At 40.5% G+C, this 27,559-nt stretch overlaps 1 protein-coding gene across 2 annotated transcripts in view; it reads left to right on the forward strand.

Annotated features, from left to right (window-relative positions):
• Positions 1–27,357, forward strand: part of neto1l (neuropilin (NRP) and tolloid (TLL)-like 1, like) — a 222,257-nt gene extending 194,900 nt beyond the window's left edge. The window contains exons 10-11 of one of the 2 annotated variants that reach the window (XM_043688454.1): positions 10,651–10,752; positions 26,684–27,357. In XM_043688454.1, coding sequence (XP_043544389.1) covers positions 10,651–10,752; positions 26,684–26,786 — 205 coding nt within the window. In that variant the 3' untranslated portion in view covers positions 26,787–27,357. The remainder of the gene's footprint in view (positions 1–10,650; positions 10,753–26,683) is intronic. The other variant, XM_043688455.1, reaches the window with a different exon arrangement.
• The last annotated feature ends 202 nt before the right edge of the window (positions 27,358–27,559 follow it).

The following is a 27,559-nucleotide window of genomic DNA, read 5'->3' on the forward strand; positions in this document are numbered from 1 at the left end:
CACAACACCAGGGTCCCAGGTTCAATTCCAGCCTCGGGCGAATGTCTGTTTGGAGTTTGCACATTCTCCCCGTGTCTGTGTGGGTTTCCTCCAGGTGCTCTGGTTTCCTTCCACAGTCCAAAGATGTGCCGGCCAGGTGAATTGGCCATGTTAAATTGCCCATAGTGTTAGGTGCATTAGTCAGAGGGAAATGGGTCTGGGTGGGTTACTCTTCGGAGGGTTGGTGTGGACTGGTTGGGCCGAAGGGCCTGTTTCCACACTGTAAGGAATCTAATCTAATCTAAAAAGAAGCCAAAAGCTTTAGACTAGTCCAAATAGGCCTAGACAGTCTATGCCCTTCAATCTCATCTTCATTTCTCCCCTGTAAACCCCACAATTGCTATCTCACATTCTCTACAACAACTCCAGTAATCACAATGTCCAATGGGGAGATTTCCTGCCTACACTGTCTGATTCGTTTAACCCTTATTTAGTTATCATATTATCTAAATTGAATACAGATAAAGTCCCTACACCTCCCAAAGCAATTCACAATTCACTTCCAATCTAGGCCAAACTGGCCCAGGCAAGTGTAATTCTCTAACTAAGGTAATGGTACGCCATTTGATTGAATAAATGCTGATTGATTGGGCGGCACGGTGGCAGGTGGGCGGCACGGTGGCACAGTGGTTAGCACTGTTGCCTCACAGCGCCAGAGACCCGGGTTCAATTCCGGCCTCAGGCGACTGACTGTGTGGAGTTTGCACGTTCTCCCCCTGTCTGCGTGGGTTTCCTCCGGGTGCTCCGGTTTCCTCCCACAGTCCAAAGATGTGCAGGTCAGGTGAATTGGCCATGCTAAATTCCCCGTAGTGTTAGGTAAGGGGTAAATGTAGGGGTATGGGTGGGTTGCGCTTCGGCGAGTCGGTGTGGACTTGTTGGGCCGAAGGGCCTGTTTCCACACTGTAATGTAATCTAATGTAATCTAATCTAATCTAATAATATTGTTAGGGTTAATTGAGGTTTTTTTTTGGGTGGCAGATTAAAAGACGAGAATTTACTGAAATATCTGAGAGCTTCAGCAACCTGCTGATTTCCTGCCTCCCTCAGACGTGCTACTTTGAATTCCATGTTTAATCCGAATTTGTTCATTAAGATATGGAAAGCCACATGGGAAAGGCATTTACGTATGTTAAAAAGCAATTAATGGGAGTTTGGTCCTGAATTTTAACTTTTACCTCAAGTATGTTTCCTGGGCTTCTTGGAGCTCACCAGATGAACAAGTTGAGAGATCAGCAGATATGAACAGCATTGAGCAGTTGATGGACAAGAAAGCTTTAATTGCTGAGAAATATCAGCATTTTCTTTCCCCTCAATTAAAGGATTTTGTTCTCAAAACCTATCCTAGGAGTACACGTTCCCTTCTTTGGAGCGGGTTTATTACAATTTAGAGGACATTTGTGCTATTCTTGAATATTTGTGATTTTGAGATGCCGGTGTTGGACTGGGGTGTACAAAGTTAAAAATCACACAACACCAGGTTATAGTCCAACAGGTTTAATTGGAAGCACACTAGCTTTCGGAGCGGTGCTCCTTCATCAGGTGATAGTGCAGGGCTCGAAATTTTGTGTTATGATCGAGCCCTCCACTATCACCTGATGAAGGAGCGTCGCTCCGAAAGCTAGTGTGCTTCCAATTAAACCTGTTGGACTATAACCTGATGTTGTGTGATTTTTAACTTTGAATATTTGTGCACCTGATATGTGTTTCCCTATTGTCAACCTTCATTGCAATATCAGATTTGTTGATCAAACTCTACTCAAGACTCATGATGAGGAATAGGAGGAACAGGAGCCACATTAGCAGCAGCAGCCTTCACCTCACCTACCTATTGTTTCATACGACAAAGGAATCCCAAGCCCAGAGTTCCAGCTCGCAGGGTTTATATGCAGTCTCTGGACATGACTTGGCACCAGTACCTCAGAAACTCATGGTTTTACATTCCAGCAATTAGCTACAAATGCTGAGAGTTCGAATTTAAAAAGTCACTGATGGACACTCAGCTGAAACTTTCTGATTCCAGACTGGCTTCTGATCTTGCTGCTGGGAATAGTTCAGAGTATTAACAGAGCTCATTGTTTCTGGCTGTTGGAATCTTGAACTGCTGCTAAAGAAAACAAGGGCTTGTTTCTACTGCATGTTTATACTTAAACAATACCTCAGGATATTTCATCATTATTTAAATAATATCAGTTCTGTTTTGATTTGTGGTCATTTCTGTTTGAGTGTACTTCCCATTATCTCTACTTGTGTTCTGAAACAGCTACTTCAGTGGGGGGGCAAGTACTTGAGACTGATAACTGATTCAGACTGGGGAAAGCATTCATCGAAAATAACATAACTTTTCCAGCAGGCCACACGTCTCCTTGAAGTGTGGTAACCTGAAATCAGATTTGGTTAAATACTATTAAAGAATGTAAAAGCATAGCTCCAAGGCAAAGATGCTGTTTCTCAGCAAAGAAGTTGATATTGGGCCACACAGTGGCTCAGTGGTTAGCCCTGCTGCCTCACAGCATCAAGGATCCAGGTTTGATTCCAGCCTTCTGTGACTATCTGTGTAGAGTTAACTAGTAGAAAACATAAGCATTGATGCCATAAGTTTCAATAAGTATGTAAGTGAGCGTAAATGTTTGCCCTTTAGAGGACAGAAATGGCAAGGTAATAATGGGAAACTGAGAAATGTATAGACACTAGCTAATATTTTGTCTCTGTTTTGACAGTGAAGGTAATAATTTCTTCTGAAAAACTGCGATTACTACAAAGGAATTTGATGAAATTAATATAACTAGGGAGAAGATTTTAAGTAAACTGATGGGATTGAAGGCAGATAAGTCCCTAGAAGCCTGATGCTCTGCACTCTAGAGTATTAAAGGAAGTGGCAGCAGATATAGTGTACACATTAGTTATGATTTTTCTAAAATTCGCTGGATTTTGAAAGGGTACCAGTGGATTAGAAACATTGTGACACTGTTATTCAAAAAAAAAGGAAGGCAAAATGTGGGAACTATAGATCAGTTAGTTTAACCTCTATCGTGGAGATGTTGATGGAGTCAATCGTAAAGGAAGAGATAACTCATCACTTGGAGCAGTGAAGCTCAGCACAGTTTCATGAAGGGCAAATCATACTTGACAAACGTTTTGGAGTTCTTTCAGGATGTAACCAGCAAGATAGATAATGGGGATCTGATGGAGGTAGAATATCTTGACTTCCAGAAAGCATTTAACATGGTGCCGTATAAAAGACTGACCGAGAAGGTTAGATTCAGGCAGTTAAGTGTAGAGTATTGGCTTAGACAGAGGTTTGGCTGATTGACAGAAAGCAGAGGGTTGGGACAAATGAGTCCTTCTCTGGATGGCAAACTATAAAAAGTGGAGTGCTGCAGGATTCAGTTCTCACATCTCAACTATTTCAATCTATATAGATGATCTGCAAGCCCAGATGATACTAGGTTAGGTGGGAAAGCTGGTAGTGATGAGAAGATATAAAGTTTGATGGTATTGCCAGGCTAGAAGAATAGGCCAGAATCTGATGGTTGAATTTATTGTGGGTAAGTGTGGTGTGGTCCATTTTGTCCAAAAAAATACAAGGGCAAATTATTATTTAAATGGTAAGCAGATTCAAAGTGCGTCAATGCAGAGGTATCTGGGCATCTTTGTGCATGAATCGCAGAAAGTGGATATGCAGGTACAGCATATAATAAAGGCAAATGGAATCTGGATATTAATTGCAAAATGACTAGATTATAAAAGTGAAGAAGTATTATTACAATTATATAAGGTGTTGGTGAGACCACACCTGGGGTGTTGCCTCCAGTTTTGGTCTCCTTACTTGAGGAATGATGTGATGGAACTGGAGGCAATTCAGAGCAAGTTAAACAGGTTGATTCCAAGGATGAAAAACTGCGATTACTACAAAGGAATTTGTACAGGAGCAATTGAAATGCTTGGGCTTATATTTGCTGGAGTTCAGAAGAATGAGGGAGATCTGTTTGAGGTATATAAATACTATCGGTAATTGATATGGTGGACATTGTCCCCTCATGGGACAATCTGTTCAGTCTCGAACAAAAGTGCATAGATATAGAATGAGAGGAGGAGAAACTACATCTCTCAGAGGGTTGTGGATCTGTGAAAGTTGCTGCTACAGAGTGCAGTGGAGGCAGAATCAATCAACAGATTCAAGAAAGGAATAGATAGTTTCTGATGAAGTTCGGGATAAAGGGCTATGGGGAACAGGCAGGAAAGTGGTGTTGAAACCAGGATAAGATCAGCTATAATCATGCTAAATGACGGAGTGGGCTTGAAAGGTTGAATTGTCTATTAATTCCTGCTTCTAATTCTAATGTTCTTCAGTCCAGAAAATCATACAAGTATGATGATTGAAGGCAAGTGAATGTGAATGTGAGTGCATGAATTTGTAAGAATGTGAGCATATCATGTTACAGGTACACATTGTGTGTATAAACTGAAAACAAACAGATTTCGTTTAGTCCATTCTTGCCTCACAAATATTCACTTAATCAGTAGGAGGTGAATACTTACCTGAAGCCCTCATCCAGTGCCTGAGGTCTGGAGCCTAATGTTGAGGACTTTGCGTGGAGAATGTTGAACCAACTGAGAAAAGGGGATGAGTGAGGAGCATAGATTTTGGTGAGCAGACAGTATGAAGGAAATTAGTTGATATCACTAATAGGGTGGTATGGTGCTGCTCTCGTCTTTTGGGCAACCCCGAAGATAATATCTCCTTTGTTCTACAGTGGAGTGTCCTGAGACTGTGACCCCTGTTTATAGACTCTCCAGCTGGAGCAAACATGCTCCTTGCATCAAGTCTGTTCAGCCCTGTTAGAATTGTATACATTTCAGATACTTTCTCATCTGTCTAAACTCAGTTGAACCAATCTCTCCTCATAGGACAGCCCTGCCATTGCCAATATCAGTCTAATGAACTCCCACTGCACTTTCTTCATGGTAAGCATATCCTTTCTTAGGTATGGTGAGCAAAATGCACACAATACTTCAGGTGAGGTCTTACCAAGACCCTTTATAATTACAGGAAGACATCCCTAGTTATGAATACAAATTCTCTTGAAGATCAATATATCATTTGCCTTACGAATTGCTTGCTGCACCTACCTGTCTCTTTTATTGACTGGTGAAAAAGGAAACCTAGATCCCTTTCTACATCCATACTTTCCAATATATCACTATTTAAGTAATGTTCACATCAAAATATGTATCTTCCCATTTATTCACATCGTTATGCATCTGCCATACATTTTGTTAAGGGTATTAGAGGAAATGTTCTCCAGGCCTTTGAGGTGAACAGGCTGGATTATCATGGGCATTTATGGCAATATGGGTTCCTGATGTGATCCACTCTCTGCTGGTCTTCCTGGAGATCGCACTGAAGGGACATGAGCAGATCTCTTGGATCTGTTGGGTGAGTGGTTAAGACCTTACAGAAGTTGTTAAGACACCAGTGATGAGATGCTTCAGCATGAATCCTATATTTCCCAGTCATGAAATCAGCTTCTTGATGTATCAGAAACTCAGTAGGGTCTCTGATATGAATGAACAGTGGGAAGAGATTGCTCAGTGAAACTGACAATTTGGGAAAGTTTTGAACAGTTACACTGAAGAGCTCCTGCCCCCATGGCTAGTAGAGTGGATGATGTAAAAAACAATTTACCTTTCAGAGAATGTGAACACTGCTTGACAGGTGATCATAGAATCCCTGTGCAGAAAGAGGTTATTCAGTCCATCAAGTCCAAACCGACCTTCTGAACAGCATCCCACCTGAACCCAGCCGCACCCACCCCCCACCCTTTCCAGAGAATCCCAGCATTTACCCTGGCTAATCCACATAGCCTGCATAACCCTAGACATTAAAGGGGCAATTTAACATGGTCAATCCACCTAATCTCCACAACTTTGATTGCTGACCTCTCCTAACAGGGGCACAGACAGGTCTGTGTGAATCGAAGATGGTGTGTTGCTTTCCTGTGCTAGGGTTCAGGATGTCTCAAAATTGAAACAATTTGAACATGTTGTCAAAGGGGAGAATAAGTAGCCAGATGTTATTGGACACATTGATAGGAACAACATAGGGAAATGGATAAGGGTTTGCAAAATGAATACAAGAGGTTAGATAAAAGATTACAAAACAAAACCTCAGAAGGAGAAAGCTCTGGTTTACTCCTGGTACTAAGTTTGAATGAGGAAAGGTGTAAAAAGATAGGGCAGATAAATCAATGGCTGAAGAAGTGGTGCAATGTGCAGCGATTCAGATTCTTGGCTTTTTCGAATCTCTTCTGGGGCAGAAAATACTTGTTAAAAAGATAAAAATCACACAACACCAGGTTATAGTCCAACAGGTTTAATTGGAAGCACACTAGCTTTCGGAGCGACGCTCCTTCATCAGGTGATTGTTCAAAAGAGATAGGTTTAACCTGAACTGGAGAAGAACCAGTATCCTGGAAGGAAGATTTGCTAGTTCTATTTTGGTAGCCTGTAAACCATTGGGGTGGGGTGTTCCCAAATAACGATGAAAGTAGAATGGCAGATGTGTATGGTTCTGAATCAGAAAAAAGCAAGTTAATTAGAAAAGACAGACAAGAGCAAGTCAGAGAATGAGGTAACTCTGAAGAATTAAACTGCATTTCTTTCAATGCAAGTGATCTTACAGGTAAGGCTGATGAACTCAGGGCATGTATTGGATCATGGGACTGACACATCATAGCTACTACAGAAACTTGGCTGAAGGAACGACAGGACTGGCAGATTCAGTGTTCCAGATTTTAGTTACGATAGGGATAGAAGGGGAGTCAAGAGAGGAGGGGGAAGTGGCAGTTTTGATTAAGGAAAACATTACTACTGTAATTAGACAGGATATTTCCAAGGTATTGTCCAATTAAATAAGAAAGGATAATCACCTTGATGTGATTGTACTATAGGCCCCCCCCCACCATTATCAGAGGAAAATTGAGCAGATCTCAGTTTTATGTAAAAATATTAGGTCATAATAGTTGGGAATTTTAATTTTCCAGACATTGGCTGGGACTGCCATAGTGTTAAAGGTTTGGATGGTGAGAAATTTGTTAAATGTGTTCAAGAAAATTTTCTTTATCAATATGTAAATGTTCCTCCTAGAAAAGGAGCAAAACTTGACTTCTGTTGGGAAATAAGGCAGGACATGTGACTGAGGAGTTGGTAGAGGAACACTTTGGGACAAGTGATTATAATTCTATTTGTTTTAAAATAATGTTGTGGTTCTGTTCGCCGAGCTGGAAGTTTTTGTTCCAAACGTTTCGTCCCCTGGCTAGGCGACATCATCAGTGCTTGGGAGCCTCCTGCGAAGCGCTTCTTTGATGTTTCCTCCAGTGTTTATAGTGGCCTGTCCCTGCCGCTTCCGGTTGTCAGTTTCAGCTGTCCGCTGTAGTGGTTGGTATATTGGGTCCAGGTCGATGTGTTTGTTGATGGAGTTTGTCTAGGGCAAGCCAGACAGAGAACAGCCAGGGAATTCCTAGAGGCATGGCATTCATCCACAAACTCCATCAACAAACACATCGACCTGGACCCAATATACCAACCACTACAGCGGACAGCTGAAACTGACAACCGGAAGCGGCAGGGACCGGCCACTATAAACACCGGAGGAAACATCAAAGAAGCGCTTCGCAGAAGGCTCCCAAGCATTGATGATGTCGCCTAGCCAGGGGACGAAACGTTTGCAACAAAAACTTCCAGCTCGGCGAACAGAACCACAACAACGAGCACCCGAGCTACAAATCTTCGCAAAAACTTTTAAAATAATAATAGAAAAGGATAAACCTTCCATAAAAGTTAAGTTCTGAGTCACGGTGGCTCAGTGGTTAGCACTGCTACCTCACAGCGCCAGAGACCTGGGTTCAATTCTTACCTCGGACGACTGTCTGTGTGGAGTTTGCACATTCTCCCTGTGTCTGCGTGGGTTTTCTCTGGAAACTCTGGCTTCCTCCCACAGTCACAAAGATGTGCAGCTTAGGTGAATTGGTCATGTTAAATTGCCAATAGTATTAGGTGTAAATATTTGTCTGGGTGGGTTACTCTTTGGAGGGTCGGTAGGGACTTGTTGGGTCGAAGAGTTTGTTTCCATACTGTAGGGAATCAAATCTAATTGGAGTAAAGCAAATGTTAATGGTTGGAGACAAGAACTTTCAAAAGTTGATTGAAGTAAACTGTTTGTAGGTAAAGTTATTACTGACAAGTGGGAGGCCTTCCAAGGTGTGACAACAAGAGTTCAGAGGCACTATGTTCTTATTGGAGTGAAAGGCAAGGCTGGTAAGATTAGGGACCAATGGATAAATAAAGATATTGAGGTTCTAGTCAAGAATAAAATATAATGACATTACTGCAGACAACTGGGATCAAATGAATTTCTTGAAAAGTATAAAAACAGTGGTAGGCACATTCTTAAGAGGAAAATCAGGAAGGCAAAGAGGGGATATGAGATAGCCTCTGCAGAATAGATTAAGGATAATCCAAAGGTATTCTATAATTACGTGAAGAGCAACTAGAGAGATAGCAGTGGCCCTTAAAGATCAACAAGGTCATCTTTGCGTTGAGCCTCGAGGTGGGAGAGATATGAAATGAATATTTTGCATCTTTTTTTTACTGTGGAGAAAGAAATAGAGACTAGAGAACTCAGGGAAATAAATGGTTATGCTTTGAAAATAGTTCACATTACAGAAGAGGAAATACTGGAGGTCTTAGAAAATATAAAGATGGATAAATCTCTGTGACCTAATCAAGTGTATCCCAGGACCTTGTGGGAAGTTAGGGAGGAAATTGTGGAAGCCCAGCAGAAATATTTGTATTATCTCTCACCACGGGTGAGGTGCTGGAGGACTGGTGGGTGGCTAATGTTGTACCTGTATTTAAGAACAGCTGTAAAAAGAATTCTGGGACTATAGACCTGTTAGCCTGACTTTGGTGCTGGGTAAGTTGTTGGAGGTGATTCTGAACGATAGGATTTGTAGAGACAACAAATGATTACGGATAGTCAACATGGTTTTGTGCGAGGGAAATAATGTCTTACAAACTTGATTGAGTTTTATGAGGAAGTAACCAAAATGATTGATGAGGGCAGAGTGGTAGACGTTGTTTACTTGAACTTTAGTCAGCCTTTGACAAGGTTCTGCAGGGTAAACTAATTAGTAAAGTAAGATCACATGGGATTCAGGGTGAGCTTGCCAATTACAAAAAAATTGGTTTTACAGTGTGGTGAAGGGTTATTACTCTGACTGGAGGCCTGTGACCAGGATCAGTACTGGGTCCACTTTTGTTTGTCATTTAAGTAAATGATTTGGAAGAGACTATAGGGGGAATTGTTAATAAGTTAGCAGATGACACTAAAATTGGTGGTATAGTCAATAGTAAAGAAGGTTATCGAGGATTACAAAGACATCCTGATCAATCGGGTCAGTGGGCTGAGGAATGGCCAGTGGAGTTTAATTTGGATAAATGAGAGGAATTGCATTTCAGTATATCAAACAAGGTAAGAACTTATACAATTTATGGTAGAGTCGTGGATAGTGTTGTAGAACAGAGAGACTTAGGGGTTCAGGTACATAATTCTTTAAAATTTGCATCTCGGGTAGACTGGATGGTTAAGGCATTTAGCATGCTTGCCTTCATTGCTCAGAACTTTGAGTATAAGAGTTGGGATATCATGTTGAGCTTGTACCAGGCATTGGTGAAGCCTCTTCTGGAGTACTGTGTGCAGTTCTGGTGACCTGTTATAGGAAAGATATTGTTAAATTGGAGAGGGTTCAGAAAGATTTTACCAGGATGTTGCTGGGAATGCAGGGCTTGAGTTATAAAAATAGGCTGGACAGGCTGGGAGCTTTTTAACTGGACCACAGGAGGTTGTGGGGTGACCTTGTAGATGTTTATAAAATCATGAGTGGCACAGACAAGGTGAAAAGCAAATGTCTTTTCCTTAAGGTAGGTGAGTCCAAAACGTGGGGGTATATTTTTAAGGAGTGAAGAGAAAGATTTTAAAAGGACATGAGGGGCAACTTTTGTTTTACACAGAGTGGTTCGCATGTGGAATGAACTGCCAGAGGAAGTGGTGGATGCAGGTACAGTCACAATATTTAAAAGGCATTTGGAAAAGTACATGAATAGGAAAGGTTTAGAGGGCTATGGGCCAAATGCAGGCAGGTGGGACCAGTTTAGTTTGGGAACATGATCAGCGTGGACTGGTTGAACAGAAGGATCTGTTTCCATGCTGTATGACTATGTAATAAGGTGATGACTGCTCTGATAACACTCACATCGTTTACCAATAACTGCCTTACTTATCAAGGATCTATCCACCTCTGTCGTCAAGGGCTTTCCTTCCACTGCCTTTTGACGCAGAGATTTCTAAAAACTTACAAACCTCTATGTGAAAAGGATTTCTCCCTGTGAGGAATTTTCCCAGTCCCTGAATGATGTGAGCAATGATGAGATTGATAACAATAAAATTTCATTGTTAATAATGGTTGAGAAGAGAGGAGCCTATTTACTTGTATTAACATCTCATTACTATCTGATCTCACTTTATTTACATGCGGGTTGCTGTTTTCCCAGGGAGAGAAACAAGATAATTCCAATTCTCGACATGAAAGTATCTGGCGGCCTCAACTCACTGGAGTCTTCTCTGTCTTGTCCTGCGATCCCCAACATCTCAGGGTATGCTGTATGGACAGTGACCACCTTCACCCTCTTATCATGGAGATCTGCATCAGCAAAGCACTAGCCTCACCATATCATCATGGCATATCTTGGGCTCACTTATAATACAGTTCAGTACTGCACTTTGGAGCTCACCAACATCTTACATTGCAATGCTGCTAGCAGGCCGTTTTGCACACAGCCACAGGCACCCATCTTATGCATCGGAATGGGCTCTTAGCTTGCTTTCTTAACGGTCACTTACTTTGTACTTCGTGCTCACAGCATGTTTGCCTTACCTTTTTACAAATTGTTGCCTCATTCATAACTTTGAAGCTCACAGTACCTGTGCCTTGCTTTGCTTTTTTTTGTGCAGATTTAATACCAGACATCTTGTTATTTTGCAAACAGTGATAAATGAGGGATGCAGACATGTTGCTATACAGGACTGTGGTACACCAATGTCGCATCTGCAGCATATGCCAGCAGTTTACAGGGTTAAAAAACTGCATGTGCTTCAACTTGATGACTGTCTCAAAGATTAAAGTGAGTCAGGTCCAGAGACGATCCTCAGCCAGCAGTTCCAGCTGCAATCTGTCAAGGGCATCATCCAATTGTTGTCTAGGGTCTTGGACATGGTCAGTTGATCACTTGCAACATTCAGAGCAGAGGTTCTATATCATTAAAGTCAGGGGATTGGGCCATGGTCAGCCCTGCAGGTCGAATGCAACCATACCTGGAAATAGTGGTCACTCAGGAACTACACAGTGATCAGTCAGGGATCTAATTACTCATCAGTTGGAGTTGTTGTTCCATGTCAACTAGGGGTGTAGGAGATTGAGGACCATGGTCAGTCCTGAACATATTTTCACTGAAAGTCAAGTGTGGATATAAGGGGGAACTGCTATGATAGGAATGTTGGGCAAATCAGTGGTACGATTGGAGGCAGCATGCTGGGATACAGAGTGGACAATAATTGTGAATGTGTGCAACTCAATATGTAAGGGTGGTGAATGATATAGCATGGGAGGGTGCAAGGTACTACACTAAATCATTGATGGTCATCATCATGGCTATTATTGGGGAGGCAGTGCATAGGCTACTGGCTTGAACTTAATGAGCAAAGTGGAGTGAAGAAGAATAAATAAGAATTGGATAGGAATGTGGGGAACAATCAAAATGATGGAATTAACAGCAACACAATCATGGACATAGAATCGACTCAGTCAAATAAAAAACTGAAACTATATTGGACTAGGGTGTAATGAGCGTACCTAAAATTTATAATTGAAAATATTAAGTTACTCTGGGTTAGGAAAATATTATTTAAGTTTGTTAGCAAAATTTCTGACATTGTTTATAAGCGTGCTTTCTTGTCAAGTTAGAAAATAATGGTCATGTCTTCAATCTGATAAGGGAGGGAGGTCGCAATGATGGCTTGAGTATTAGATACTGATTGGTAATTGAATAAGAAACTGAAAATACACTGGGTCCTCCAGAAAAGCACAGGGTGCAGATGGATGAGCAGCAAAAACAACCTCCATTAAAGTTTGTTCTTCTTTCTTCCAGGTAAACCTATAATTCTAAGTGTGTTCTCTCAGTTGGCAATGTGGCAAAACAAGTTGTTTCCTGTTCCACCAGGTCTCTGAGAGGATAGACTGAGCTCTCGATTTAATACATAAATAAACTGTGTCAGTAATTGTCCGTTTTCTATTTCAGTTTAAGATTGAGATAATCTGGCATTTTCAGAGACCTTTTACAAAATTTACAAAAACCAAAACCAAGGATCTTGAAGATTTGGGAGGTAGACGTGGTGTGATCACTTAATGACAGGCTAAGCCTGTGATTTGTGTGGTCTTCCATCCTTGTCTTAATCTCAAATACGCAATAAAAAAAAAATGGCCATGATCAGTGATATCAGCTCAATTTTCCCTTAAAGAAGTAACCACTACAATTTGAATTTGAGACAGATTGCTGCTTAGTGCACTATTGATAGATTTACTTCAAATGTTTAAGTCATAAGTAGATCTCTGGTTCATCCAAGCTGGAAGAGTTAATAGCATAACATAAAGAGAATGGAGGTTATAGAATCCCTACAGTATGGAAGCAGGCCACTCAGCCGATCAGGTTCATATTGAACCTCTGAAGAGCATCCTTCCCAGACCCACCCTATCCCTTTAACTCTGCATTTCCTATGTCCAGAGCTGAAAATGTGTTGCTGGAAAAGCGCAGCAGGTCAGGCAGCATCCAAGGAACAGGAGAATCGACGTTTCGGGCATAAGCCCTTCTTCAGGAATGCTTACGCAGAAGGGCTTATGCCCGAAACGTCGATTCTCCTGTTCCTTGGATGCTGCCTGACCTGCTGCGCTTTTCTAGCAACACATTTTCAGCTCTGATCTCCAGCATCTGCAGTACTCACTTTCTCCTCGAAGATTTCCTATGTCCAGTCCAGCTAACTTCCACATCCCTGAACACTATGGACAATTTAGCATGGCCAATCCACTTAACCTATACATCTGTGGACTGTGGGCAAAAACCAGACAGACCACTGGGAGAATAAGCAAGCTCCACACAGACAATCACCCAAGGCTGGAATTGAACCTGAGTCCCTGATGCTGTAAGCTACCATGCCACCAAGTTGAATAGAGCTACATATGATCCATGTGATGGGTTGCCTTCAGAACTTTCTTCCTCAACAAGGTGGTGGAAACAGATTGTTTGAATATTTATAAGGCAGAAGTAAACAGATTCTTGATAAGCAAGGGGATGGAAGATTATTGGATTGGTCAGGAGTGTGGAGCAGTCAGATCAGTAATGATCTTATTGAATGGCCTTGCAAGCTTGACTGAGTGGTCTATTCCTCTTAAATGCATGTCTGTGTTGAACAGAGTTTTTCCAGTCTTGTTTTCAATTACTTGTGGCTGAATGTTCGTCATCCACATTCTCAGAGTTGTTTGTTATAACATAACTTATGCAAAAACACTGTAAAGGTTTAAATTTCATTTGAGTTGTTCCTGATTTCCATGAATCATAGAATCCCTACTGCACAAAAAGAGGCCATTAAGCCCATTGAGTCTACACCAATCCTCCAAAAAGCATCCCAGTTCCCCCCATCCTATCTCCATAGCCCACATTTCCCATGGCTAAATCACCTAGCCTACACATCCCTGGTCACTACAGGACAATTTAGCATAGCCAATCCACTTAATCTGCACATCTTTGGATTGTGAGAGAAAAGCAGAACACTCACAACATGTGCAAACACCACAGCGACAGTCACTCAAGACTGAAATCAAATCCAGGTCCTAGGTGCTGGGAGATAGTAGTGCTAACCACTGTACCATCCATTGATCATTCATTGCAGACTGCCAGCAGATTCAGATTGAAATTCAATTCTTTAAACTCTGAGAAAACACAGAATAATACTGTGTGAATAGGCCATCATTTTGGTATCTCTACTTCATCCACAAACATACTTTAAACATCTAAAATACCCTACACATTTTGAAACTCCCTGGTTCAGTTTCTATGGAGATGGTTTTGAGAGAACATTTTGGTAACAATCATCGATCAAGTGATCCATGAAAAAGAACACATTTATTAAAGTGTGCAAATTTGATTCTCTTTCACTCAGCACGACATTTTAATATTACCATGCTGTTTATGTTGCCAAATTCAAGTTCCTGGAGTCTTTTACTGCATTTGTTAACAAAATCTTATCATATCCATTGAATGATGAAAAGCTTCAAGCCGATTTCTAATTGTAATCTTGTGGGAAAGCCTATATATCCAATAGAATTGACATAATTCCTGATAAAGGACTTTTGCCCGAAACATCGTTTTTACTGCTCCTCAGATGCTGCCTGAACTGCTGTGCTCTTCCAGCACCACTAATCCAGAATCTGGTTTCCAGCATCTGCAGTCATTGTTTTTACCTACATAATACATTAACACCTACTGAGCTAAAGGAACTTTCAACACACTACTTCATTATGACACTGAAAGGCATCATCTTTCATGCTGTTTGCTTCTTAGTGGAATACAGAAGTCTTCTTGACATACAAACAGTGCATAGAGGAGAAAAGGTAAGTTAATCAAAATTAGGGACCAAACTATGCAGCAAGGCAGCAGATATGGCTGAAGTGCTAACTGACTCTAAGGCAACAGTCTTTATTCAGAAAGATAATATTTTAAAAATGGCAAGTTTAAGTATTTGAGACACCAGATAGGTTAAACATTGATGGAGAGGTGGCGCTGGAAGATTTGGTTGCATGTGAAGCAGATAAGTTACCAGGTTTGAATGAATTGCATCTGAGGATGCTCAAAGGATTAGTGGGGATAGGGAATGCAGAATTATGGAAGTATAGATCATGTTCTTCCAAACCTCCAGAGGGGTAGAGATATAAATGTTACACTCGTGTTCATAAAATGAAAACTGTAAGGGCAAACCTAGCAATTGCAGGCCAGTAAACTATCTGTATTCTTTTGAAACAAAAACAGAAGTTGTTGGAAAAGCTCAGGAGGTCTGGTAGCATCTGTGAAAGAAATCAGAGTTAACATTTTGCATCTGGTGACACTTCCTCAGAACTGATGAAAGCTAAGAAGATGTCAGTTTGTATGCAAAAGATAGTGTGGGGGAGGGCGTAAAGAGTAAATGATAAGTGGGGAGTGAGCCCAGAGATAGAGAGAAGAGCAGTTGGACAGATAAATGAGTGGATAACGATCTTGGTAGGAGTGTGTATGAGCATTAATGAAGACTGTTATTGGCTAACAACAGTAGGATGTAATGGCAGGCTGTGTGATAACAAGGCCTGATGTATGGGGTTGGGGGCTAGGACATGGGAGAGTTCAGCCCCTAAAATTATTGAACTCAGTGTTGAGTCTGGAGGACTGCAGGGTCTCCAAGTGGAAAATGAGGTGTTGTTCTTCCACCTTGCACTGAACTTCACTGGAGCATTGCAGCAAGCCTGAGACAGAGATGTTGGCCAGGGAACAGTGTGATGTGTTAAAGTGGTAGACAACTGGAAGCTCGGGGTCATTTTTGCAGTCTATGCTTCATTTCCCCAATGTTGAGAATGCCACATTGTGAGCAATGGATGTAGTAGATGAGATAGTGTGACCTGCAAGTAAAGTGCTGCTTCACCTGGAAGGTATGTTTGGCCCTTAGATACTGAGGAGGCAAGAGGTAAATGGCTAGGTTTCACCTTTGACAATTGCTGGGGAAGGTGCCGTGAGGTTGTGGCGGGGTTTTGGGAGTGAAGGAAAAGTGAACAAAGGGAACTTTACCTGTAATAATCTGTGACCAATGAATGCAGTAGACAAATGCGTTCTTTTCTACATTGGGGAAACAAAGCGTAAACTGGGTGACCACTTCACAAAACACCTACATTCTGCCCGCAAAAATGACCCTGAGCTTCCAGTTGCCTGCGACTATAACACATCACCCTGTTTCCTGGCCAACATCTCTGTCTCAGGCTTGCTGCAGTATTCCAGTGAAGATCAACACATTGGAAGAAAAACACCTCATTTTCCACTTGGGGACACTGCAGCCCTCTAGACTCAATATCAAGTTCAATAATTTTAGGGCCTGAACTCTCCCATGTACTAGCGTCCAACCCCACACTCTAGGCCTTGTTATCACATAGTCTGCCATTACACACTACCATTGTTAGCCAATAACAGTATTCATTAACAGCCATTCACTCTCCTAGCCAAATCGTTAACCATTCCTTTGTTTGTCTTCTGTCTCTTTGGGGTCTACCCCCACCAATCGTATACTCCTTACCCTCTCCCCCACCCTATCCTCTGCATATAAACCGACATTTTCCCAGCTACCATACGTTCTGAGGAAGGGTCACCGGACCCAAAACGTTAACTCTGATTTCTCTTCACAGATGCTGCCAGAACTGCTGAGCTTTTCCAAAAACTTGTGTTTTTGTTTCTGATTTACAGCATCCACGGTTTTTTTTTGTCAGATTTTATGCAGTCTTTTGAAGTCTTCCATCATCCCCTTCAATATTCATTCCACTTTTGTGTCAAAATGTAATTTTGAAATTAAACCATTTTAATCCCATCACCCAAGTCTAAGTCATTAACATATATCAAAAATAAACAATGGCCTTAACACTAACATCTTGGGTATCTCTATAAATCCTACTTCAGTTTGACGTACTGTTCACCACTACTCTGTTTCCTGTCACTCAGAAAATCTGGAAAAATTGCTATAAAACTGGTCAAAAGCAAGTTGAACAGTTTTGTAGCAATGCATATTTGTGGAAAATATATAAGAAGTATTTTAATTTCTTTCATATAGATTGTCAACTGTTAGGTTATATAAGATTATGAAAGTCGAACAAGAGTTGGAAACATTAGAAGGATAACACTCATGGAAGAATTTGGAAACAGTGTCCCTTTGAGAATAAAGTTCCAATTGAAAAATCATAAAGTTTCAAAGACAAGGACAGCTTCTGTAATGGATGATGGTTCAAAAAAAATCTCATAATTGTGACTAAGCATTTTCTTGCAATGCCAAACAGAAATTGCAGAGATAAGAATTCTGATAGTGTGAAAAATGTCTGTTCAGTGAGGTAGATAGCAGAAATGAAAAGACAGATATTCTATAGAGCAATAAAAATGATATTGTGAAAGATGAAATATGATTCAAGCTGACTCATTATTTTTGTCATAAGGAAGGGCATTTGGATGTATGGTTGGTTGAGACTATCTTAATAGAGGTCGACAGTAAAAGAAAACATTCAGACATGGATGAATATAGGGAATCTGGAGTTAAAACCTGAACAGAGGGAAAGGATCTGAAAAGGATTTGTTTTAATGAAGAACAAATACAACAAATGCAGGAAGTGCGCTATAATAAATAAATCCAGTGGAAGGGTGTTGATCCCATTAGGAAGTTTAATGTGTTTGCTACTTCTTTGACAGTTTAGTAAATTTTACTGACTAAATAATGTTTGGATGGCTTTGATGTTTTTCCATATAGTAAAAGGATTAAAATCTAAAAATTGTAATGTATTCCCTGGAGTGAAACACTGTAAATTCAAATTTATTTTCCAAAGTTATTAGCCTGTATGGGGATCACAACACTAACCTCCCTCCCCATTCACAGCAAGTTTGCCATCATTTTCTTGCCGAAACATTTGGTATAAGCTGCCTGAGGTGATATCACAGTAGTGATAGGAGGAGGCCTTTCAGCTTCAAACCAGTGAATACAGGAAAACATATGGACCAAATATTGAACTACAGAAGCAATCATCCCAACATTCACAAACAAAGCTGCATTAGAACATTAATCCAACGAGCCACTACACATTGCAGCACAGAGGAACTAAGCAGAGCAGAAGAAAATCACCTATACAGTGTATTCAAAAAGAACGGGTATCCAATGAACACAGTCCATCGATTTCTCAGCTACAAACCCAAACAAGCACAAAAACACCCCCAGAAACCCTAGCCATTCTCCCTTACATCAAAGACATCTCGGAAATGACTGCCAGACTACTTAGACCCCTTGGCACCATGGTAGCCCACAAACCCACCAACACACTAAAACAGCAGCTAATGACCTTGAAAGACCCTATAAAGACAACAAGCAAAATTAATGTCATTTATAAAATACCTTGCAAGAACTGTATCTAACACTACATTGGACAAACAGGTGGAAAACTAGCCACAGAAAGACATGACCCACTCTCACGAGTATCCTTACATACGGATGAGGAAATTCACCACTTCGACTCGGACAACACATTCATCCTAGGACAAGCCAAACAGAGACTTGCACAAGAATTCTGAGAAGCATGGAACTCTATCAACAAACACATTGTCTTGGATCCCATTTACTACCCCCCGAGGAAAAAAACCCAGAAAATCACATCACCATAGGAACTGATGTCACCACGGGAGATGACATCACCAACCCAAGGAAACCCAAACACAAACAGAAAGCAGGCTACACCACCAGTGCTTCATCCGGAGGGTCACTGAAGATGTTATTTAGTATGGTGATGAAACGTCTGAAAACGAACCTTCTAGCTCAGCGAGCAAACTACATCCAGGCCTTTAAATGACCTTTAATTGGTTATTTAAGGAGATCAATTGGCCAAAGTGTAGGTACTGCCACTGTTCCCCTTACTGTTAATGAAATCCCAATGGGAGTGGGGACGCAATGAGCATGATGCTGTTATTCTGATTTTACACAGCATATGTCCCACCCAGTTCGACTGGTAACTTGCCTGCAGGAACCAGAGCATTCCAATTGACACTTCTGCTGCAGGAACATAAATAAGTCCTCTCTATTTGAAGTATGATGCAGATCTACAATAAGTCTGGTGTTTCAGGTACTATGATGTCTGCAGTCATATGGTAATAAGCCTAAAAGTTTAGTTTGTGAAATCTAATTTACTTTACAATTGGCACTAAACTGAAACTTTCCATTGAATTAATTTAATTAAGAACTATCCAAAACTGGTTTCCCATTAAGTGAGTCAGCTAGGCATATATAGTCAGATAGGAGTATATAAAACCAGCTAACTTAATGCTGTTTATCATCTGAGTGTGAATTACAACAGAGTGCCTCAGTTACGTGATTCAGGGTATGAAGGGAGAAAGGGAACAAATTGTCCTATTGCTTTTCCTTTGCCTCAACATTTCCAACCTGCTCTGTTTTTGGAGAAGAATCTCCTTATTGTGTGAGCATCCAGCAAGGTTATTCTGTTCCGAAGCTTTGAGATAGTATATCAGCTGGTGGTAAGTTTAATGACCTGTATAAAAACAGAACTAAATGTAAAGTTGAATACATTAATTTTGAACACATGGAGGATGTCCTGTTAGGTGATATGTCTCAATTACAGCATATGGAAGTTCCTGGATGACAATTTAGTATAGAGAAAATATATCTGCAGCCAGAGTTTGAGGTTCAAGCTGCTTCAGTTTCATGAGCTGGAAGCTGAACTATAGACACTGAAATGCATTAGGGAGGTGGTAAGTTACCTGGATATTTGTACCTTAAGGTAGTTACACCTGTTAGGATTGGATCGGCTGATTTAGTTAATGTTCAAGAACAGGACAGTATTCTTGACAATGAGATAGCTCAGGAGAGCCAAAGGAAAAAAGCTACTTGGAATTGCCCAAGACGACTGAAGTTCTTTCATCCTGTCCAGATGAGAGTGAATGCTACAGCAGGAGGATCAACTAACTGATTGTGGAACAAGGATGTAGAAAGCCACTCAAGAAGGGGCAGTAAGAAGGAATGCAGTGGTATTATGAAACAGTATAGTGAGAGTAGTGAGGGTGATTGACATAGTTCTCTGCAGCAAAGAGTGAGAGTCTACATATTTGTGTTCCCTGCTGATCTCAGAGTTCGAGACATCTGCTCGGTTTGGACAGCAACTTGGAATGAACGGTGGGATCCAGTTATTATGGTCCATGTAGGTACCAAAAGTGTAGGCAGTATGAAAAGGAGCTTTGCATATTCAGTATGAGGAGCTCGGCATCAACTAAAGTAGAATCTCAAAGGTCACAATCTCTGCATTGGCCCTGAGCCATACACAAATTAGCATATCACAAATCAGATTAGAGGAATGAATGCATGGCTCAAAGACTGGAGTGTGAGAAGTCGCTTCCACTTTTGGGGCAGTATTCTTGCTGATCACATAACTGCAAATAAATAGTGGAGGAAATGCATTAAACTTGGGAAGAAGTGGTAAATCAAAGAGTAAATTCAAGGACAAAGATAGAGAAATGATAAACAGTCCATGACAGGAAAAAGTAGAGAGTAAGAATCTCTGAATCAAACAACAGATAAGACCAGAATTTACAAAGAAAGTAAAGAAGTAAAATTAAATACTCTTTATCTGAATGCACATTTAATCCAAAACCAAACTGAAGAAGAGTGCACAGATGGAAATGAATAAATATGATCTCCTAGCCATTACTGATCCATGGCTTTAAGGTGACATGGATTGTCATCTGAATTTTAGAGGCTATTTAGGTATGACAAGAAAGTAGAAAATGTTGGAAGGGTAGATCTACCAGCTAATGATGATATCAGTACAACAGCAAGGGACGGCCGATGTTCAGGAGGTCAATATGCAGAAATGGTTTGGGTAGAAATGACGAAGGATAAATGCAAGTGGTCACTTGTAGCAATGGTTTACAAGCTCCATAACATAACCATGCCTCAGGTCAGGGGAGAGGTTGAGAAGGAGATTCTTTCATGATAACCTCAACCAGTGTGGGAATTGAAGCCATGTGGTTCGTTTCACTCTATGCCAGAAAGCAATCATCTATTCAACTAAGCTAACTGACTGCATTGGATTCCTCGTTTAAGGAAATATACTAAGTAAATGCACTAACTAAATAAGTAAATACACTAGAAATTAAGGTCTCAAATGGGGTTGATTGTCTCATGAGGAAAGGTTGAATGCTGAGACTTGTGTCTGCTGGAGTGTAGAAGAACAAAAGATAAATTGAAGTGTTGGGATGTATAAAGTACTCCATGGTCCTTGATTTTCTTATGTAGCAGTGGCCAGTGGTGTCCACTTATTATGTGTCCGTGCTCACTGTAAGTTGGAAATGCCCGTTTCCCTACTCCTAGCCTTCACAGAATGTTTCCTACAGCAATAGTTTAAAGCTTTTTCCCTTGCCCAATCAGGATATTTAACTTTACACATGGAGCTCAGACCATTCACTTCCTATTCAAATCCCTAACCAGGAATGCCCCTACAGATCCTCACTTCCTGATGGTACCTGCAACAATCAAATGTAAACTCTTTATAGCCTATGCTGTTTTTTTTTTCAGAACTGCTTACCATTTCTGATGTACAGGCTTTAAGCTGTGTGCTGTTTCTCCCTTATTCATCTTTCCACAAGTTCTTGATGATGGTTTGTTTGTTGAAACACTGATTATCTGTATGAGTCGTCCTTAAAGCGGAAGAATGTTTCAAGCTGTAAACTCACCCAGTGGATATTTTAACTGTTATAAAATCTAGTATTAAACAACAATACCCTTTGCTGATCACCATGTTGCATTTGTGGGTAGAAGGGTCTTTCAACCAATAATGTTTCCTGAACTGGTTATAAGGGCTTGCTCAGTCAACAGCAGTAGAATAATAACCACTGCATAGACTCAACAAGAAGAGGTTATCATCTTATTCAATAAGCCAATTATTGATAGCAGATAGATACAATTTACATGAGTTCATGAGTCATTTACTAGGAGGAGACCTGTAGATGTCTTCAATCTCATGAAGTCCTAATTTATTTTCCCTTTTCTACAAAATATATATGACATCTTCAATTTGTATAGAGCTTGATGCAATCTTCAACGTGAACTTGTTCAGAATCATTACCTTATTCTGTAATAAAAAGTTAAGATCTTTTAAATATATAATTCTTTCAGTGCAATACACCCCCAATAAGTAAAACAAAACAAACTATTTACACTCTGCCTTAACTTATTTGAATAAAGGCAACACCTTTTGAAATGAAAGAAAATATAAAGGAACTGAACATGAAAGTAAAATTGGTTGGGAAATATGATAGTGTGTATGGTGGCTCTATTCATTCAGTATGTTTTATTTAGCGCTCATTAATTCTAAGAATACAGTTAAATCACAATTTATTTGATATGGCATTTAAATAAAGTTCCCTTTCAGTTTTGGTCTAAGTTCACAATTGTTATTAGGATAATTGATTTCAATTTTGTTTAACATTACTAAAACAAGAAGTCAAAGTTTGAATTGTCTTGCATTTATCAGGATTAAAATGCAAGAAACAGACTTGAGAAAAGGGATTCCAGTTTATACAGCTTGTTCTGACTTCAGCCATCATTGTCAAAAGGTATGGTGCTGAAAAAGGCAGCATCAGAGGAGCTGGAGAGTCAACGTTTTGAGCATAAGCTCTTCATCAGGAACGTTGGAGGGGGAGTTGAAGTGTTCAGCCACAGGGCAGTGGGGCTGATTGGTGTGTGTGTTCCAAAGATGTTCTCTGAAACGTTCCGCAAGTTGGCATCCTGTCTCCCCAATGTAGCGGAGACCACATCGAGAGCAATGGCCCACTTTGCCAAGGACATGCAAGTCCTGGGTCTCCTCCACCACCAAATTCTAGCCACCTGATGCCTGGAGGAAGAACGCCTCATCTTCCACCTTGGGACTGTCCAACTGATGTGGTCAATTTCAGCAGTTTCCTCATCTCCCCTCCCCCCGCCATATCCCAGATCCAACCCAGCACTGTGCTCTTGAACTGTCCTACCTATCCATCTTCCTTCTCACCTATCCAGTCCACCCTCCACTCTGGCCTATCACCATCAGCCCCCAGCTTCATCTACATATCGCAATCCCAGATGCCTTCCCCCAGTCCCACCCCCGTCCCATTTATCCCCAGCCCCTTGAGCCACCCCGTCCCCCCCACAACATTCCTGATGAAACGTCAACTCTCCTACTCCTCGGATGCTGCCTGACCAATTGTGCTTTTCCAGCACCACACTTTTTGACTCTGATCTCCAGCATTCGCAGTCCTCACTTTCTTCAGCCATCATTGACATGGTGATGCAACAAAAACAGTTAACCGTCGATCTTTGATTTGATTTCACAAATAAGAGCATTAGTACTTCTTTCGACCCTTCAAGCTTGCTCCACCATTCAATATGATCATGAGGTGATCAGGGAGGTGATGGGCTCATGATATTAACTCTAGATTGTTAATCCAGAGACCCAAATGATGTCCTGGGGTTTGAATCCTGCCACGGCCGATGGTGAAATATGAATTTAATCAAAAGCTAGAAATATGAGTCTAACAATGACCATGAATCCATTGCCAATTGTCAGGGAAAACCCATCTGGTTCACTAACGTCCTTTAGGGAAGGAAGCTGCCATCCTTACCTGGTCTGGCCTACATGTGACTCCAGATCCACAGCAATGTGGTTGACTCTTAACTGCCCTCTTGGCAAACTAGGAACGGGTAATAAATGCTGGCCTAGCCAGAGACACCCACATACCATGAATGAATTTTTAAAAAAATCATCCATCACAATTGCCTGTTCCCACTTTCTCCCTATATTCTTAGATCTCTTTAGACAGAAGAACTATACCTACGTTTTTCTTGTAAGTCTTCAATGTTTTGCCTCCACAGTTTCCTGTGGCAGGGGAATTTCATAAGCTCATTACCATGTGTGAGGGAATTCCTTACCTTATCCATAAGCTACGATTCATGGCTCTGGAATCCTACCTGCGTCTACCCGGTCTAATCCTGTTCGAATTTTATAGGTTTAGATCATATTTCCTCCTCATTCTTCAAAACTCAAGTGAATGTAGTCTTAACTGATCTAGTCTCTCCAGGTATGTCAGTCCTGCTATCCCACAAATCAGTTTAGTAAACTTCCTTCATACTCCTTCAACAGTCAGAGTATCCTTCTTTAGGTAAGGAAACCAAAGTTGCATCCAATAACTCCAGCATTGGTCCAACCTTGTCTCTATTCACTAGGTTATTAATGAGCTGCCATATTCTAAAGCCCGAGTTGCTAAACTGATATATCGGTTAGTTCAGTAAATCACATCACCACATCCTTCATCTCAGGAAGCATCACTGACACATTCTCTTGAGTGTATTGCTAAACAATAGAATATTATGCTTTTCAGTATATTTTGGTTCCAAGCTGTTACCATGTAGTGAAATTAAAATGCATGTTGTGTAAAGGATTGTTCAAAATGAAACAGTAAACAAAACACATTTGTGGAATTCACTTTGATAAAATCTTGACAGAGCATACTGATAGACTCATCCGAGAGGGTATAATTGATCTTATGGCCTAAATTAAGGCCTATCATAAACTGTAACTATAGAATCAGCTTCCATTTGTTCCATTTAATGAACAGAATGTAGATGAATTGTAATCTCCTCAATGTTTTATAAAAGGAGAAAATGAGGACTGCAGATGCTGGAGATCAGAGCTGAAAATGTGTTGCTGGAAAAGTCCTGAAGAAGGGCTCATGCCCGAAACGTCGATTCTCCTGCTCCTTGGATGCTGCCTGACCTGCTGCGCTTTTCCAGCAACACATTTTCAGCTCAATGTTTTATAAAGGTTTGATCATCTTTATAAAGGTTGGTAATTATTGCTTTAGTTTATCCAAAGGCAGATCATAATTCCTAAAAGCTTTTTGTCTGTTCTCACACATTGATTTAGATTAATATTTTTGTCTTGAAAACTGGAATACAACCAACTTCTAGGCCAAAATAAAAGGTTTTATGATGCCTAATAAATCTGAACCTCTTTGTGAAAAAGAACTACTTTGGGTCAGATTTTGCTGCCAAAATAATGGTAAGGCTAATGGCGCATGCTGTTATTCATGTGCAAATGGCACTGCAATATCAAACCAAAATATGCAGTAGGAATCTAAGTACAGGCAGGCAGACAATATCATGTTTCCAATAGTGCTGAGTGCAGGTCACTAATGTAACTCTCATTAAAAGTAGGTGGAAGTCTATTGTACATGCAGTTGCACCCCAATGCTGCCATTGTTGCTTAAGGTAGCATTAACGTCAAATCTGGGGAAGTCCCACATTAATACCTTGATCAGCAAACCGTAAGAAGAAATCACTGACTACAAGAGACTAAGATATAAAATGTCCTTATCTTTGAAGCCCTTGGTGGCCAGGAGGAATAAATTCCTCAAGATGTGCTTTGACCTCCCAAGCCCCAAACTTGACAGAATAGTCGGCTGGCATGATCACCGAAACACAACTATATGGGAACCTTTCTTCCACTGACTGTCAAGGATCCATCCCAAAGCTCCTTGACCTCAATCCCCTGCTACCAAGTTCCTGTTCCCCTGACCATCCAGTAATGAAACTGTCAGACCTGTCTCCAGAATATGGTAATTCAATGAGCCATGCAACTGCAATTTGTTTCGTCTTTATATTCTTTCTGCTTATCACCCAGTGCCAAGCATATGCACTCCATTTCTGTGCCTTCCTGCTGGAAGGGTTGAAGTGCTAGCTTCAGTTTGTTTGCTCAAAAGCTCCTTCAGTTCTGTAGATTAGTTACCCTAATGCTGCATTCTACCTATTTGCTTTAATTTGCCTTCTTGTCTTCCAGAAGTCAGCCAAGATGATGGTTTGCTATCAAATATATTGAATAGAACATGGCCTTAAGCTGTTGTGTTATTTCTTGTCACTGTTATTAGGTATGGCTTTAACATTAATGTAACTTTCCATTGGTGCCAAGAGCAGTGAAAACAATCTTGCCACTAAACTCTTTTCTTTTTTGCGCATTGAAAACTTTACTTGAAAAAAAATTGCCATACATAAACACATCCTGACAAATGTTGACAATGGTCATTTGTCCTGTAGACCTTAAAACACTGCATACTGTGCCCAGTTCAGTAACTGTGTTTGAGGTTTTATCATTGGTTATAACTTTCCTTCTATTCCTAGAATGTACCAATCCATTTTTATTGTGAACAGATAACACAAAATAGCATTGTTTAGATCCAGTAGAAATATTGAAGTGTCAAAATCCATACCATACACAAAATGGCCCATTCGGTTATTCATAAGTATTGGTAATATATAGGTGGAGAGCATGGGTTGATAGAAAATACTTCTTTCAAACCTGCACTATCAGATGGCATAATATGGTATGTTTTAATATCGCACACAGGACCACATGTGCTCTGAGGCTGTTATTAAATAGACATTATAACCCCTACTTGTAGCAATTGCTTCTGCAGCAATATTTCTTAGAGATTCACAGATATTTAGCATGTTTGCAGTGCAGCATTTATAATCACACATCAATCAACAGTAAATAAAATTGTTTATCTACTGTTTATTTCATAGTTCAATCACCTTTATTGTACTTATTGTGTCCTTATTGAAGTACTTGATTACAGGCCATTCCCACAATGTTAATTATATCCATATTTTTTTCTTCAGAGGGATACCCCGGAGGCTGGAAACGAATGACAGTGATGACAGTGATGATTGTGAGATACATCAAGAAAGGCAAACAGGATCTTACTTCCTCCACCACTGTTAAAAATGTCATCTTACCCTGGCAAACGAACATGACTGCCTCTTCCTCAGGCTCCTCATGATAATCAAGGCCCTTCCTGTTAGCGCCATTTCCAATCTCACTCTGCAAAACTTTGGAGATGCAGAAAGCGAAAAATAAAACAAAATCTAAGTGCCTGAGCCCATATGTGTAAACCGACAGGCTTGTTATAATTGGCGGAGTGTTTGCTAATTCAACATTTCGGGCTTGGAAACAATTATTTCCTTGCAGGGAAACTACAACAACGTGAACTGTAGGCGTCTCAGCCAAGACAAGGCTTGATCCATCAAACCCCTAACCGCATGTGATCGAAGCCCGGAGTGATTATATTTCGCTTCTTTTTGCTGTGTTTATTTTAACAGGTACAGCAAGTTTCTACTGATAAAAGTGCAATTTCTGTCATTTTCAAACCAAACTGTATTTTCAGAGAGAAAAAAAAATTGCTCGTTATTTCCACATCATAGTCATGTTAAGACAGAGTAGTACCAGTGAGAGCTTATTTGATATTGTCGCTTCCCCTCCCTCCATCCAACCAAAAAAAGAATGTCATTATTTAAGTTGTCTCCTCTGATCTTTATCATGAAATTGTCAGAACATCTGCAAACTTACACATTTATTGAGACTATGCTGTCATTCGATTCCAAGAAAAAGTTTTCATTTTGAAAGTTGAAAGCTACACTGTAAAATCAAGAACATGATGTTTCACTGAAGTTATTTTGCAGTTTTATTCCCATCACATGAAACATTCTGTTCTTTCA

This window comes from Chiloscyllium plagiosum, chromosome 4 (assembly GCF_004010195.1).
Source record: "Chiloscyllium plagiosum isolate BGI_BamShark_2017 chromosome 4, ASM401019v2, whole genome shotgun sequence".
Lineage (NCBI taxonomy): Eukaryota > Metazoa > Chordata > Chondrichthyes > Orectolobiformes > Hemiscylliidae > Chiloscyllium > Chiloscyllium plagiosum.